This window comes from Stenella coeruleoalba (assembly GCF_951394435.1).
Source record: "Stenella coeruleoalba genome assembly, chromosome: 12".
NCBI classification, from domain to species: domain Eukaryota; kingdom Metazoa; phylum Chordata; class Mammalia; order Artiodactyla; family Delphinidae; genus Stenella; species Stenella coeruleoalba.
Window position 1 is genome coordinate 48,734,972 of NC_137158.1, and position 18,003 is coordinate 48,752,974.

Genomic DNA, 18,003 nt, shown 5'->3' on the forward strand with positions numbered 1-18,003 from the left:
TATAAAAATATCAAATCACTATTCTGTACACCTGAAACTAATGTTATAACAGTTTGAAAGAAAGAAAGTATAGAGTTAATGGTAACAAGATAAGATTTTGGAGTCAGACAAAATTAGGTTTTGGGTGCACAGCTTATGTGTTGTATAATCATGGGTGAGTTATCCAACCTTTCTAGGCTCCAAATTCATCAGAAAGATTTTCCAACCTTGTAAAGTACTGTGAAAATTATGTGGTATATATGTAGACAATACCTTTGGATGCCTGCCTATTCACAAATCCCATGAATCATACATAAGTAGTCATATTTGTACTGGGATTCTATATTCTTGGGTTATAGCTCACCGGGTCAGGCTGAATGAACACTTGACCAAACCTGAGGAAGTGAGACCCAAAGTCTATGAGTTAGTCTCTGCAGGTGGCGGGAAATGAACTACAGAACTTCAGGGCTGTGGGACAGCCATGGTCTGCTATATGAGTTAAGGAGGAAAGGAAGTCAGTCTGCAGAGAGAGAAAAGAACTGAAACAGAGGGGAATGCGAGCAGCAACAAAGCCTTTTCCTTCCTGAAGCCAGGCTTCATTCCTACCTATGGATTCCACAGATATCTCTGCATTCTTGTAATACAGTATATTCTACTATTTTTGCTTAGGCTAAATTGAATTGGTTCTGTTGCTTACAATCAAAAAGCCTAAATTACTTTTACCTAGTACAAAATACTTATGCAACTAACACTAATTCCTTTCTTCTTATACTAATATTTAAAAGCCCATTTCTTATTTCAAATCACCATGATATCTTAAAATGATATCTTTAAATATCTTATATATATATGATATATATATATATATATGATATAAATGATATCTTTAAATATCTTACAATTTTATTTGTCAGCTATACTTCAATAAAGCTGGGGGAAAAAAAGAGCCCATTCCAGGGACTTCCCTGGCAGACCAGTGGACCAGTGCAGGTTCAATCTCTGGTCGGGGAGCTAAGATCCCACATGATGCACAGTGTGGCCCCAAATTAAAAACAACAACAACAACACCACCACAAAACAACAAAAAAGAGCCCGTTCCAAATTCAGCATTATGGGTGAATTTTCTTGTGGAAAAAGGTTTTTTTGTCTCTTTTCACTAGTCATCCCCTAGAAGAGTGCCTAGCCCATGGTAGAAACTCAGTTAACAATTACTAAATGACCTGAATTGGTGAATAAATGACAAAATATGAAAAAGTAACTATTTAACACCTAGTTTTGTTTAAGTAAGAATCTGTGTTTACTCATTCAAAACAGTTACTGAGCCTCTTTTATGCACAAGGCACTGTGCTAAGTGCTGAACTGGATAAGGAATGTTCAAAGACCTTAGTGTACCCATTATAAAGCTCTTGAGGGCTTCTCTGGTGGCGCAGTGGTTGGGAGTCCGCCTGCCGATGCAGGGGACACGGGTTCGTGCCCCGGTCCAGGAAGATCCCACATGCCGCGGAGCAGCTGGGCCCGTGAGCCATGGCCGCTGAGCCTGCGCGTCCGGAGCCTGTGCTCCGCAACGGGAGAGGCCACAACAGTGAGAGGCCCGTGTACCGCAAAAAGCTCTTGAAATAAATGTATCAGAAAAAAAAGGCATTTCATTCATCTCAAGGAGCAAATAATGCCACCACACTGTAGAGTGTAATGTACTAAAAGATTTCACTTTGGAGACAAAATTTCCAAATTGTGCTTCTAGGTAACTGAACATAAGATGCTTTCCGCAGAAGACTAGTTTCCCAGTGTGCTCCAGTTTAAATATCTTTCATTCCAGGAAAAGACCCTTAAAACAATTCCCTCCCCTAAGGCTTATACAAGGAAGAAATCAGACTAACATCTTTTCTTCTTTTTCTTGGGACTTTTCACTTTGAGACATCCAGGATTAACACCCAAGGCACAAACTCTGAAGTCAGACAGACATGAATTAGAATCTCAGCTGTCGAGACCTTGGGCACACCTTTTAAATCTCAGCAGCTTCAAGTATAAAAATATGCTCTTTCTTACCTTGTAAGATTACTGTTGAGGCTTAGAGATAATAAACATAAACCAGAAAGAACTGCTCCTGTAACAGGTAATATCATCACTAGCATCATCTCTGACACCTCTGCATTTGGCAACAGAGGTTCTATTTCTCACTTTGGCCTAAGTGTAGACAAATATTAAACTCCTTTTCCTCATTCTTCCATACTGATAAAAGAGAATTTTCAAAATATTTGTAAAACTAAGGAATATGCAAGCACCATAGAAATTGCAATTTTTTAGGTTTCTGTTTAATAATAATTGAAGATAGTGTACACCTCAAATTCCTTTCTTAACTATCACCTTGTTACCTGATATCATTTTAAAAATAATCTCCCTGAGGGCTCTGCTTTCAGCATGATGGCATGAGGAGCTCCTCAGACCTGCTCCCCAAGGAAACTGCTGAAAAACCATAAAATAACACATTTAAAGCTTCTGGAAATGGTTCATACAAGCAAATGAAGAAACATATTCAAGAAAAGCTATTGAAACTCAGAAGAGCTGAAGTCTGTGGTATTTGAAACAAAATCCACTTGATTCCTACCCTCTCACAGCTAAGCAAGATGGAAACTCCAGACTGGAACAGCCAAGAACAGAGGGCTCCCCCTCCCCCAGCTCCTAGTTGGACCGCTGTCTTCCTAGGAAGGGCAGGGCGTCAGCACTTCTCATCTGTAGCTGATGCTAAGTTCCAGGCAAGTGCAGCCAAAAGGTGGGGGCTCCGTTCTTCAGAGCCCAGGCGGCCTCAAGGGAGGAAGGCTTTACCTGGGGTGTAGCCACGAGAATACTGGGGCCCTGACTGCCCTTGCGTTGGCTTCTGGGGCAGGAGTATCTACTGAAAGAGGCAAGCCGAGAGACCTAGAGCTGCTGCGCACCCTCCCTCCACTAGCACTCAGCTAGAGTTACTCAGAATCTTGACATTGTTCCCACCCACAATGACTAGGCTCAGAGATTTTGCCTGGGGATAAATAGGCCACAGAACAGAGACGGCTGAAGGTCTCCCTAAAGGAACTGAATTCTTTTGCAACAGAGTATAAAGTTCAATCCTAAGGGCACTCTCAAAATAGCGGGAGATTGTGGCAAAGGCAGTTGGGAGGACAGTGTTAGATTCACTGGAGCAACAGGCTCTACTGTAGGCTGGCTAGCTTGCAAGAGAGAAACAGTAAAAGAGACAGCTGGGAAGAACACTCCTGGGAACAGTAAAAATCTCAAACATTAACCCAGGAAGCTAGTCCTTCAAAGGAGCCAGAATGGACCAGTCTATGAAGCAATTTATGCCACAGGGCATTGCTGAAAACAGCAGAGTGTTGGCAATTAATGGAGCTCAACAACTGGTGTGGTCAGAGAAAGAGTCACAAAAGACCACAGATTACATTTATACAAAATGTCTAAGAGCAGGCAAATCTATAAATGCAGGAAGTAGATTAGTGATTGCTTATGCTGAGGAGGGCATGGGGTTTAAGAGAGTGACAGCTAAAGGTGTTACTTTTGGAGGTGACAAAAATGCTCTAAAATTGACTGTGGTCTTGGTTCCATACATCTGTGAATATACTAAAAATAACTGAATTGTATATTTATTTTTGGCCACTTGGCTTGCAGGATCTTAGCTCCCCGACCAGGGATCAAACCTGAGCTCCCTGCGTTGGAAGCGTGGAGTCTTAACCACTGGACCACCAGGGAAGTCCCTCTGAATTGTATACTTTATATGGGTGAACTATAGGGTGTGTGAACTATATATCAATAAAACTGTTATTAAAAAATCTGCACAAAATTAAAAAAGCACCACTTGCCTGGGTTCCTTTTCTTCCAGGTCATGATTTTCTCAGGCTTATAAAGCAAGAGCTACCAAAAGAGTTTAAACGTGCCATTACACACCTAAGGTTAGTGTCTCAGAATTAAATCCTTTTTTTTAAACTTAAATCTCAGTCTTTCCAGTCAAGTCCCACTTGTGGTCCCATGAGCAAGCTGAGGATTGTACAATACTTCCTAAAGGCTCTAGGACTAGGACTACTACTGGTCTATAAGGAAGAACTGCCTAGAGAACTTATTAATAATACATTATTTCAAGCTTCACCCCAGAGATACTGACTCATCAGACTCACAATGGGGCCCAGATATCTGTATTTTAGAAAGCAACCCAAGTACTTTGAATATCCATATAGGTTTGGTGACCACTCATAGCACAGGCTCAAGAATACTCTTTCATGATTCAAGCGAGCTGACTCCCTTCCTGCAACTTCCCACCTCAGACACAAAGAACCGACTTTTCAAAAGTCACCTTTTACATATCTTATTCTAAGATTTTAATTAACAACTATACTGTGCATACAAAAGGCCTATACACTAAAGATTTTTTCTCTTTGTAAGTACAAAGACTAGAGAGAAAGCTTATTTTTTAAAAATCTACTTTTCCTTTGATAGAATACATATTTTTGGCTGTTAGGATTTTCAAAAATTAGTACTGATTTCTGATGAGAAATTTTCAGTTTTTCATGCATTATGTAAAGCATTTACACATAGGTAAAATTTTTAAAAATTAAAAAACTTTGGGAAGAAAGAACTTCATGTCAGGACACATTACAAAACTAGGATAACATAAAAAATGGAGATAAAATCACACGATAATAATGAAAAACATTAAATCAATATTTATTTAGGTTAAAGAAAAGTTATATTCTGCCTGTATGACATTGTATTGGATTATGATCCATTTTCTCACCATATCTACTGAAAAAACCTGTTTGATGAAAGCTTTAATAAGAGAGATTGCTAAAAATTGGAATAAAATCTTCTGAGGCTGTGGAAACATCTTCTCTTGAAGCGTTATAAATAGGACATACTGTCACAGTTTTGAGATTGGTGGTCCCAACCATGCCATTAAAAGTGAACAGTCTTAAAGACTTTTAAAAGTGTCATTCTTACTTTGTAATATTATAATCATTCATTGATAGCTGTCAATTCAGAAAGGCCATTTAAATTCTTTTAATGAGAAAACTTTTTAACATGTTAGAGAAAACAAGTAAACATAACAAACTTTTTTACTTTGTATCTCCTCTGCCAAAAGATTACAATGATAACATAAAGATAGCAGCTCACTGGAAACAAGGTTATATGGGTGAAATGTCCTTTTGAGGGATAAATAGGAAGGAAGGTAATAATGCCCAGTGAAGAACTCATTCACATTCTGACTGTAGCCATGTTTATGGAAATGATGGGAAACATTCTACTGCAAAATGTCTTTTTATAGTATATATATTGACAGAAGAAAAACCTGTAAGAGGAGAAGTCAGTTTAGCTACACTGGTTTCGTGGATATAAGGAAAGGCAATATTTCTAAAGGATCAATTACTAATCAAGGTATTCATGCCAGTTAACAATATCATCTTGACGGCTGAACAAAATAGTAGATAAATCTGTGTTTTTATAACACTGAACTCAATTTCAAAATCAGCATATACTGTTACGTGAAGTAAAACTTTTTCTATATTCAACAACAAATACAATATAACTAGTAGAAGACTGATTTCTCCCCAAACCTCCAAAGTTGTGAATCAATAAACTTGTCACTGACCTAAACCAGGTAAGTATTTATTTGAGTTCTGGTGCAAGGTAGTAAACTACATGTATTTTATTTTCTTTTTTAAAATTTATTTATTTGGTTTTGGCTGCATTGGGTCTTCGTTGCTGCACGCGGGCTTTCTCTAGTTGCAGCGACCGGGGGCTACTCTTTGTTGTGGTGCATGGGCTTCTCACTGCAGTGGCTTCTCTTGTTGTGAAGCACGGGCTCTAGGTGCGCAAGCTTCAGTAGTTGTGGCTTGCGGGCTTTAGCGCACAGGCTCAGTAGCTGTGGTGCACGGGCTTAGTTGCTCTGCGGCATGTGGATCTTCCTGGACCAGGGCTCGAACCTGTGTCCCCTGCATTGGCAGGCGGATTCTTAACCACTGAGCCACCAGGGAAGTTCAATAGTTGTATTTTAAATATAGCATTTTCACTCTATAACAATGCCTTATTTTTACTGCCTATAAACTGGACGTAATAAACATGGCAAGGGATTTTATTTTTTGTGTCATAAAATTTAAGCTATAAGAATAACCTGCATCTACCCAAGACAATGCAGTACTCCAAATCAGCCAAACGAACTTCTAACAAATTTGATATTCTCAACAGTGTGCAGGGGCATAAAGAAGCAGTGAAACATGAAACTCGAATAATACTAAGTTGGCTTTGTCTACTAAACACCCAAAAATGGAACAACTTCCCAGCACTGTGGAGGAACAAAACACGCAAACTACAATGGCAATGACATTTTACAATAAGTTTAATACTATACTAATAGCTAAAATGCATAATTCATGTTAAAATTGGTTGGGAAGTTCTCTGTTGTTCTTAATCATAAAGTATTTTGTGTTATTTTGGCTATGCCAAGGAATTTGAAGTAATATAAAACAGTTATAGCATGTTGGAAGGACATCACCATCTACATAGGACTAAGGTTGGCCATTCTTGATGTAAGCAAAAGGAAAAGCTAGGAGCTTTAAATAATCAGTAATTGACAGGAATTGCTCTATTATGTGGTTCAACTTGATGACATGCCCATTGACTATAGTATAAAGCAACAAGAATACTTCTTCAACCCAGAGTGTTCTCTTTAGGATTCTGCAGTTTCCAATGCTAGGTAAATAATTAGTATTCATTTTTTCAGAAGAGGCAATATTCTGAAAATTTCAGGTTTTTACAGATTACACACTTTTTATATCCATCACAAACCACCAAATAACAAATGAAACAAAAAACCTAGCCTTCTCAACTGTGAGGGCCCCAAAATAACAAGTTTAAACAAGTAATGTTAAGCAAAAAATTTTCTCATTATCTGAGGCATATTTGTCTCCATCTGTAATTTTCAAGATATTTTCAAATAATATCTTGGTAAATACATGGAGTTTAGTTGGCCAGTTATCAACATTTGCTGTCTCTCTCTGTGAGGAAACTATATCCTAGACCTATAAACCTAGATGATCACAATGGCTAAGAACAAAAAACAAAACAAAACAAAACAAAACAAGATAGGCTTTGCTTCCAAAGGTAGACAATAGAATTAATGAGTATACTGTCTGGGCCCAAATATTTGGAAATAAATGTACCTCATTAATTTGACTTCCATTCTGTAATTAATTTGAAGAAATAAAAGAATGTTAACTCAAGCATTTTAAGAACAAAGAATGGAATGGCACATAATTATATATTCTTCTACATATTCATTTATATATAGTCATATCTAAATGTGACTAAAGACTTGGTTAATGTGTAAGAGTAAATTGCATTACGATGCTTCCACAAATGGGGAAAATGCACATTTCAATTAATACAAATATACACTAAACATCTATAATGTGAGAGAGAGTATGCAATAAATCCTACAAATAAACAAATTAAAAACAATAAATCCTACATGTTTTATCCACCAAAATTTCAATGCCAAAGGACAAAGTTGACTGTCCTTAATTTGTATCGCGATAACTTTTATTAGATTTACCTCCTGGATATTGTTACCAAATGAAAGAGAAATTCCTTTCATTGTGGTCTATGATAAGAAGTCAGATAACAATGGCTGAGGGAATCTAACCATCTCGTAATTCGAATGGCTTGCAGAACAACTGAAGGAATACACACTAAAGAGTATAACCTCTGTGAATCAATCCAATAAGACCACACACTTGTTGAATTGGACTAGTGTTTGACTAAACTGATAGATCACTTAATATGGCCAAAAGACAAAGCAGATTGTCCATAAATACTGACACTCAAACCATTACGTTTTTCTTTTTTACTTCCAGTTTTGAGAATACTCAAATTAGGAGATATAAAAATAATTTATTCAGCAAAATTTGTCCAATGGTTTTCTATCACACAAAGAATAAAATACAAAGACATATACCTCTATGTGATCTGGCCCCAGGCTACTGTCTACCATCAGTCACCTCTCACTATATCTCACAATCACTGTACTCCAGACTAGCAGCCTTCTTGCTTGTCTTAGAGCACACCAGGCACATTCAGGGCACTGGCTGCTCTCTTTGCCTAGAATGTTCTTCCCCTGCTTATCTTCATTCAGGACTATGTTCAAATATTACTTCTTCAGGGAAAACTTCATGACCACTGCATATAATGCAGCACGATCTGTCATTGCCCTCTATCCTCCTTTTTTTTTTTAAATAATAGTACATATCCGTAACTTGACATTATGTTTCCATTTTCTCCATCTCACCCCACTAGAATGGCCAGGGACTTGCTTTGTTCACTGATGAATCTCCAGTGCTAAGAACAGTGCCTGGCATATATGCAGGGGCTCGGTAAATATCTGGCAAATCAATAAAAGAATGAAAATCCACTTAATCTACAAATTTTGGTTTATATTTTGGGTCAGATACCCTAAGCTCTAGATACAGACACAAATATGCAAAGTGTCATACTTTGATAATACAGAAAAATAATATATAGAATTATTAGGAGGGAGAGTGCTCTTGCCGAGTTACAATGGACTAAAAACAGTTAATTGTCTTTAATTTTAGATCACTGATGACCTTAACCAAATGTGTTCTCAGTAGTAGAGATAGACTGCACGCAATTGAAAAGAGGAGAGGTAAGGAAGAGAATAATTTTCACAGTTTTTGAAGAACTGATTTACCAAGTATCATTTTCATTCTAAAGAACTGAAAGATTAATATTAAAGAATTTGCAATGTCACCTCAAGTGTTATTAATATGTTCATACAAAAACATATATGCTTTGATATTTTTTAGATATGCAATTACTAAGAGTAAATCAGCACACAGCTAAATTAAAATAAGCACAAAGTATTCCTTACCTGAATTTCTAAAATCATTCTGTCAATCTCATCTTGTTGGCGGTCTATTATCTACAACATAGGAAATATATCAGTCTGAATCAAATTTTTTTTTCCATTGCTTTTTTGGAAGTACCAAATTTCAAGAAAACAAAAGCACAGGGAATTATGAATTTATTTTTTTTAAATCAAAGTGTGTGTGGGTTTTTTTTTAACAAAAGTATTCATACAAAGTATCCTTTAAACAGCTGTATGATTTGGATCACACATATGTAAAACTGTAAACGTCTTACTCTAGCTCTTGATAAAACTTTAATCTTTACAATTTATAAAAATAAGTTTGAGACAGATTTTGAATAATTTAGGATGGAAAAAGATATCCTTTAGTTTTTGCTAAGAAATAATATAAGTTTAGTTTGGCTTTTATTTAAATTTAAATTAAAGTTACTTAAACTGTTATTTTCTTTCCTAATAAAAACATTCAAACTAAAAATTCCATAAGCTATTAAATATTAGCAAAAATATAAATCAAATAAACTAGATAAATTTATATCTATGCACGTATCCATATAGTATAGATTTCACTATCAAATTTCATTATTAAAGACATATACTGACCTTACTAGCATTCTCATTTTGTTTTCTCAGGTTATCATTTTCATTCTGAAGCTGTTTTGCATCTAACATGGGAAGGCGAATTCCATCTTCAAGGCATCTTTCTACTTTTTGCTGCAAACTGTTTTAGAAAGACATAATTATATGAAGAAAATAAGCTCTCTGTGCTGATTTTGGTAGATGAACGAAGTCTCTTCTTAGCGTCTATAATATTTTTTAAGCAAGCAATAATCAAGGCCTACAGACAACAGATGACTAAGTTTGAGTACCTATATTTCATACAAATAAGAAATATAACGCAGGCAGATTATCTTTTCAGAAATAGCAAATACGAGACCAGAGTCAAGAGCTGCTTAGTATGTGACAACATTAGGCCCTGGTGAAGTCCTTCATGACCCTAATCTGAGCTCTACAATCTAAGCCGTGTTCTTTCCCTCTCCCCCAAAGGAGAGTTCCTTGATTAAGATGATTATGGTAGGGAGCCTAAGAATACGGATACACGTCTTTTGCCCTGCATTTTGAGTTCAGCAAAAGTTTGTTTGTAAAGATAATTGTTGACTAAATCAGCAGAATTACACTTCTCCTTCATTAATATGAGGAACAATCTAGTTCCTTTTTACAGTAATCTGCATTTCTATCAATAACCTTTCTTATTTCCTTCAGCATTTTTACTACCTCCTTTTTGAACTTGGGATCTAGTAGACGAGAGGTCAGTTTCATTCTTTATTCTTTCAGGGAATTCTCTTGATCTTTTCATTGGGAGTGGTTCCTCTGCTTCTTCATTTTACTTATATTTCTCTGACTGTATGAGTTTAGAAGAAACAGTTACCTAGTGGTCTTGAAGGGCTTTTTTTGTGGGAGCGTCCCTGTATAGCCTGCGTGCGTCTAACGTTTTTGATGCGAGGGCTGTTTTTAGGATGGATGCCCTGCCACGTCTTTCCTCAGTGTGTGCTGCCCTAATGGGTGTGATTGGTGTTGTGGTGACCAGAGTTTGCACTGGATGCTGAGTGGGGCCTCCTCTTTGAAAAGCAACAATCCAATATATTTATTCCTTGACCTAACAGTTTCTTATGCTATGCTTTTAGCACAAGAGTTTCAAAGCTTGAGTTTATGATTGTAATGCCCTATAAAACAGAACAAACGCATTACCTCTTTTCATTTTGTCATAAGATTAAAGAAAAAGATATGTGGTTGAGTTAATGGAGGTCAGGAAGCTGTTTTGAGACTAGAGAATAGGATATAAGATGTGGAGTAATAAAAAGAAATTAAAGACCAAGAAAGCAGAAAACAGGAGAAAAATAAAGGTAGAGTCAAAGGTATATGGATTTTTTTGGAGCTGAGATTAGAAACACAGAAGACTGAATTGTCCCAGAAATCAGAGGTTTTCTGCACTGAAATCTAAGGAAAAAAAAGTAGACCAGGCATATTTAAGACTTTGAAAATAGCAGTAAAGCAATATTAACATGGAATTATCAGGAGGATTTTGACTAAAAAAGTGAGTTACATTGAGTTATATATAATTGATAGAAGCATAAAGAGTGCCTTTATTAAATTTAGTTTTTTGCTGCTTCGTTGTCTTCTTCTTCAGGATAGTGTTATCTACTTATAGTTGACAATTTATTAAGGTTTTTTAAGTTCTACAAAACAGTGCACACGTAGATGCATATATAGCATAGTTTTCTAGGTTTTTCATGAATCCAACATTAATTTTCCAGCTTAAATACATTAACAAAATATACTAACAAATAATATTCACTGCAGTTCTAACTGTATTAAATTCGAAGAGACCTGTGAGGCAAGAGATATGTGAGTAAACTCGGAAGATGCATGGCAAACGGCCGCATCTGTTACTCTGCAGTCAGGTGAAATGGGAGCCAATTACTTCACTTTGACATGTCCCATTAAGGAGTGCAGTCCGGCTGCCCCTCTTTCTGTTACTTAGAATTTTTACTTATTCTTTGACAAAGCCATTAGATAAAGGGTTTGTGTTAATGCTTCCAGTTTTCAATTGATGTTTTTTTTTTTTAGAAAACTATTCTCATCTAAAACCTACTCTTATCTAAAACCGAGATGTCAGTATGTTGCATCGCATTGTTAAATCACAACTGAGACAACCTGTTTCGATGACATAATACTTCTGGTTCTCAATAATACATCTTTAAGAGAAATAATAGAGTACTAATTATAAATTAACATATTTTAAGTGAAATGCTTTATGACAAATAAGGAATAACTTAAAAATAACATAAAAGAATTACTGAAGGTTTTCTTACCTCTGAACTGTAGTTACCAACTCCTTTTCTTTCTTTTTCTGGCATATTAGCTGTGCCTCATTTTCTTGACACTGTTTTTTGAACTCTTCAAGCCTTTTTTCCATTTCCATCAAAGTCTCTTGCAAATTCTTGTTTTTTTCTTCTAGAACTTGCAGCTAAAGAGAAATTTTTTAAAGTTCATGACACAAAGAATATTAAATATGTTCCTACTAGAAACTGATACTGGGTTCTCAAGAATTAATAGACTTATGGTTAAAATTACACTAGCTTCATTTCATGGATAGCACTTAACACTTTATCTCTTCCTTTGTGTCAAGGGAGCTGAGAGAATGAGATTATGGAGAAGAGGAGAATAGGGTCAGAAATTTCTAGAAGACAGAGAAAAGTGAATGATCTCAATTTGGGGATATTTTTAAAATTTTAATTGTGGCAAAATATACCTAACACAAAATTCACCATCCTAACCATTTTTAAGTGTACAGTTCAGTAGAGTTAAGTACATTCACATTGTTGTAAACTAATCACCAGAACTCTTCTCATCTTTCAAAACAAACTCTCTACCCATCTACCTCTCTGTCCATCTACCTCTCCCCTCAAGGCCTGGCAATCACCCTTTGACCTTCTGTCTCTACGAATTTGACTACTTTAGGTATCTCATACCTATTTTTCTTTATCTTTAATCTATTTATCTTTGCTTTTTTTCTTAATTAAATGTCTCCTTTTCAATTCCTAAAATAATTACTGTAATCATTTTTTTAAAATTTTATTTTATTTAATTTTTTATACAGCAGGTTCTTATTAGTTACCCATCTTATACATATGCCAATCCCAATATTTATCTTTGTGACTGGCTTATTTCACTTAGCAAAACGTCCACAGGTTCACCCATGTTGTAGCATGTGTCAGAAAGTCCTTCCTTTTTAAGGCTATATTGTGTGTATACATCACGGTTTGTTCATCCATTCACCCACTGATGGACACTTGAGGTACTGTTTGGCTATTGCAAATAATGCTGTTATGAACATGCATTGTGAATAAACACCTGTTTGAGACTCTGCTTTCAATTATTTTTAGCATATACCCAGAGGTGGAATTCGTGGAGCATACGGTAATTCTATTTTTAATATTTTTGAGGAACCATCATATGGTTTTCAATAGTGGCTACACCATATTACATTACCACCAACAGTGCCTGAGGGATTATAATTTCTCCACATCATCACCAATGCTTGTTACTTCTGTTTTTTAGATATTAGCCATCCTAATGGGTGTACTGTGGTATGAACACATGTTTTAAAATCTATAGTCCTCTCTGTTCCTGCTCAAGCTCCTGTGGGTCCTTCTTTAGTTCCTTCATATCACCCTCTGTTAGTTTTACAATTTATAAATTAATGTAAACAGAAATTGTATTATAGGTCTACAGTCTACAGAATAATGATACTCCATGGATTAGATCAATGATTCTCAACTGGGAGTGATCTCCCTCCACTCACCCCAGCAGACATTTGGAAAAGTCTGTTGACATTTTTGGTTTAGGGGGAAGGGAAGAAGCAGCACTATTGGCAACCAGTAGGTGGAGGCCAGAAATGTTGTTAAGCATCCTTTAATGCACAGGACAGAATCCTACAACAAAAAATTACCTAACCTCAAATGTCAAGAGTCCTAAAACTGAAAGTCCCATGATTAGTAAGATTTTGAGAAAAGACTGAAGAGTAGGTTTAATAGATTTACAAATAAGGCTTCAAGAGGATAGGCCTCACCAGAGTTAGTAGAAAGACTTTGGATGAGGTACTGCTAAGAAAGGAAAATGGCCAGAAGAGAAGTCAGAGGAGTGAATGGAGGTCATAGATTAAAGTATATGAAAGAATTTATAGAAAGATTAAGAAGAATGATGAAAACAAAACAAGTATCTGGAAAGATGGTCAAAAAAAGGTCCTGTTAAGCCTTGGTGGATCCCACAGAATACTGGGAAAAGTCAGAACTGAGGTGCATGAGTGTGTGTGCATGCGGTGGGGTGTCACTGGTTTAGAAACTACCTTTTAGAGTAGAACAGTAAGTGAGAGAGTTAAGACAGGTTCATTAGGAAGGAAACCGCATATTAATTAAGAACAAGAAAGATCTATTCATGCTCAGATGAACAAAGTTTCTAATTAAAGTTAATCCTAAAAACAGCAATTAAGCACACAGATTTAACTTACAATTAGCCAAATATACAACTAAAATTTTAAATGATAAAAATTTACAAAATGAATGAAAAATTATAAAAATGAAATGTCTAAAGAGTCAACTTAAAAAAGAATATGTTTCCCTCTCATTTAAAGATCAGAATTTTATTTCATGTTACCTGTAGACTCTGACTCTGTACATCATCAAGAGTTGGAAGATCAGCCAGATACTTTTCTAAGGTCTCAATTCTTCTCTGCTTTTCTTTATTCTGTTCAGATTCCTTCTGGCACTTCTTTTTCAGGCTACTGATGTATCTATCTCTGGTTTTAAGCTAAAGAAAAAGATTATGAAGCTTCAGTGGTTTTGTCAAAAAACAGTAATATAAAAGCCAACAGTCTAATCTTAGGCATCACTGAATTCACCAACCGTTCCAGATATAGTTAACACCACTTCCAACTTAAGTATGATTTATCTTATTTCATAGATTCGAAGATTCACATTTTTTTCAAATTCTTGTATCATTGAAATCAAGAGTTTTGAAATTTTTATTTGATTTTACAATTGATGATATAAACTGCAGTCAGGCAGCAGTAATGATGTAGTTTTTATTGCCTGCACATGTGCAAATTTGGTCAAGGCTATTCATATCTTTGTCATTTCAACAGTATTATGTACATGTTGAAAGTGTGTTGAGTTTAAATCGTATTTAAAATACCTTTGAAATATTACATTATAATTTGGCATTGAAAAATGTTATTGGGTACCCAGAAAGACAGTTTCAGGGAACAACTGAAAAATCAGTGAAGCAAGTATTCATCTCTGGAAGGATGACTTTAATTTCTTATTTATTGCAAAGTTATATGCAATGTTTTACGTGAATTAAGAAAGGAAGATATCTATAAGTAATTAAAGCTGTTTTGTTACTTACAGACTTACAAAGGAATCGCTTATCATGCACTAAAGCAAAGCAATCAAAGCCAGGGCACTCACCAAAATTACCAAATACTTAGGAACAAATAATGGGACTAGCGAGACTAATTCATACCTCAAGCAAGACTATTGTTAAGGCATTGTGTCAGACTGAACTTGTACTATATTCTCTTACTATACAAAATAAAGATGTGCCTTACCATTAATGTCATCTTAGGACTGATGAAATACGCTAATTGAACACCTACTATGGAATACATACAGTTCATGATCTTTAGTAAATCCCAATTTCTGTAGGTTGAACCTCAGACTTTTATGTGCTATTTTTTTTCACCTTTCCACCTAAAACATACGATCTTTAAATTTTGTAGATATACTATCTCTAAAGCTCTTTCATAATCAAGATCAATTAAAAACAATGTATATACAAATAGTTGCCTAAAAAGTAAACTCCAGACTCACATTTACCTTAATTTACCAGTCTTCCAAACATTTAACATTCTTTCAGAAGCTTACAGGGTTCTAAAATATCTTTATAGCCTTTTCTCATATTCACCAGGGAAATAAGTACGAGTAATTAGTAGTATAATAGATTACTCTTTCAAATTTTATTAAAGCTAATGCTTGTCCACAATCCAGTTTCTTTCATGCCTTATCTAACTTATTTCAGGTCCAATGTATAAAAACTTTTATTAAAACAATTTCAATTGGAAAAACAAAACACAAAACAAATATACACTACCAAATGTAAAACCGATAGCTAGTGGGAAGCAGCCGCAGAGCACAGGGAGATCAGCTTGGTGCTTTGTGACCACCTAGAGGGGTGGGATAGGGAGGGTGGGAGGGAGGGAGACGCAAGAGGGAAGAGATATGGGGATATATGTATATGTATAGCTGATTCACTTTGTTATAAAGCAGAAACTAACACACCATTGTAAAGCAATTATACTCCAATAAAGATGTTAAAAAAAAAAAAGAAAAAAATACCCCAATTTCAATTGGAGAAACAAATGACATCGCATTTCATCTATTCATTCCATCAATAACGTTAGGATTCACTTAGGTCCTTGGGTAAGGAGCAACAACGGTAAAACAGACAAAACCTTTTATTTGGGCTTTCTTAGGACTAAAATCAAGTATGCTGGTGTGACAATTTAACTTTTGATCTATCAGAACTCACAGACTGTTGGCCCTGGCCGTGACCTGAAAGACCATATAATCCTGCTCTTGCCTTAGCAAATGACCCTGTAAATTACAGAAGCAAACATAACTACCAGCCTGTTTTTACTACATGCTCCCTAATTTACACTTAATTGTTTGTGTCTTAAATGTGACATAATTGTTTAAGTGACATAATTGTGTCCTCAAAAAGCAGCCACTGGAATAAGTTAGTCATGCTGTCTTCTATGCAAAGGTGTCCTAGGTGTCTTCTTTTCCTTTGGTCAATTCTCTTCTTTGCTATCATGTCACGCTTGCTGCTCTTGATCACAAATCTCGGCCAACACTCTCCTCTTGGATACCATCTCTGTTATTTGTGGCCACAAGCTGATCACACATAATTACTGGATCTTTTTTGTTTATTTTTTCCAGCCCTGCTCACTGATGAGAAGCTCTTTATTTTCTGTTTTTTTTTAACTTCCAAGTTTTATGTTGTTGCAGATTAGCAGATCAACAGAGGTTACTGAATTCTGAACTCCAGTAATTACCTACAGGTAAATGAGGCACCACTAATAAATCTTCCCTATTCTAGTTATAAAAAGTTAAGTAAAATTTCAAGGAGGTATTATGCAATACTGAGATCATTCCTAGAAGGCAATTCCCCATTTCAGAAGAGGTTTACAAACAGATTTATTTTTCTTCATTTTAAATACAATTATTAGAACAAAATAGATTAGGGAGAAAATGTTTTCCACTAAAATTTTTATAAATTATTATTAGAACCAAGGCATCAGCTGGAGAGTTAAATTGTCTTGAATTTTACTTCCAGCTTTTCAACAACTTCTATCTACATGCAACTGGACAAATTACTTAACTTTTCTCAAAATTTCAGTAACCTCATTTTAAAAAAAATGGGGTACAGTATATACCTCATAGGGTTTCTGTGACACTAGGATTGAATAAGAAAATGCATTTAATGTACATTAACATACTATCTGGCACATAAAAGAAAGTGTTCAACAAAGAGTAACTTCCCTTGTTATTCTTACCACATTAAATGTTTTTCTGTCTTAGAATCAGTCTTGATCAGGGTTACTGAGACTAAATGTAGAAGGAAAACAATGCAATCTAATCTCATGTGGGCCCAGGGTGCTGTTTAGTTGATGCATTATCAATGAGTCTAATTTCCTAGCTTCTACACTCCCTTCAAGAACTCAGGTCATCTCCATGTCCTCTGACACAAAGTCTACCCTCTATATTAACCCCACTCCTCAAGGTCCACTGGTATAGACACGTCCATTCTTAATTGTCTCACTTCACAGAGAGGCTATTTCTCTTCTTTTCCAAGAGGAACTCTTCCACCTTGGCATCTGTTATCAACATTCTCCTATTTCTCCTTAGGAATTTGGTCCATCGTGCACCCATTCTGACATCTTCGATATCTCTAATTATTCTTTCCCTAGTCCTTTGTTGGGGTTATCTCATTCCCTTCTCTCCCTTTGTGGCAAAAATCACCTGAAAGCATTTGTTCATTCATTCATTCAATATGCCAGGGACCATGGCTGGTGCTACATATGCTACAGTGACACATTCAAATACATCCCTGCCTTCACAAAACTTACAGAGATATATAAAAAACATAGCAACATTCAAATTTGTGCTGAGAACAAAATGCTTTAAGCATGTATAAGAAGCGGTTGGAGGGAAAATATATCTAAGTTGAGACTTGATAAAATATTGATAAACAGGTGACTGGGGAGCAGGAAAAGAGAGCCAAGTATTCATCAGGCAAAGAGGACACTTTATGTAAAGAACCTATACCAGAAACAAGTTCTGACCCGCTTAACAACTGTAAGACACTATACCAAGACACAGTGTACCAGAGGGAGACTGGTAGGGCCCAAGGCTATATAATTAGGCAGGCTCTTTCAGGTCATAGAAAATATTAAATTCTTATTTTAAAGACAATGAGATGGCATA

General features: G+C 35.8%; 1 protein-coding gene across 3 annotated transcripts in view; it reads right to left on the reverse strand.

The window, feature by feature from the left end:
* CEP85L (centrosomal protein 85L) overlaps window positions 1–18,003 on the reverse strand; it is a 154,065-nt gene that overhangs the window by 15,618 nt on the left and 120,444 nt on the right. For all 3 annotated transcript variants that reach the window (XM_079939126.1, XM_079939125.1, XM_079939124.1), the window contains exons 7-10: window positions 14,114–14,266; window positions 11,770–11,924; window positions 9,500–9,617; window positions 8,903–8,953 (exon numbers count right to left, since the gene is read on the reverse strand). In XM_079939126.1, the coding sequence (XP_079795252.1) occupies window positions 8,903–8,953; window positions 9,500–9,617; window positions 11,770–11,924; window positions 14,114–14,266 (477 nt within the window). The remainder of the gene's footprint in view (window positions 1–8,902; window positions 8,954–9,499; window positions 9,618–11,769; window positions 11,925–14,113; window positions 14,267–18,003) is intronic.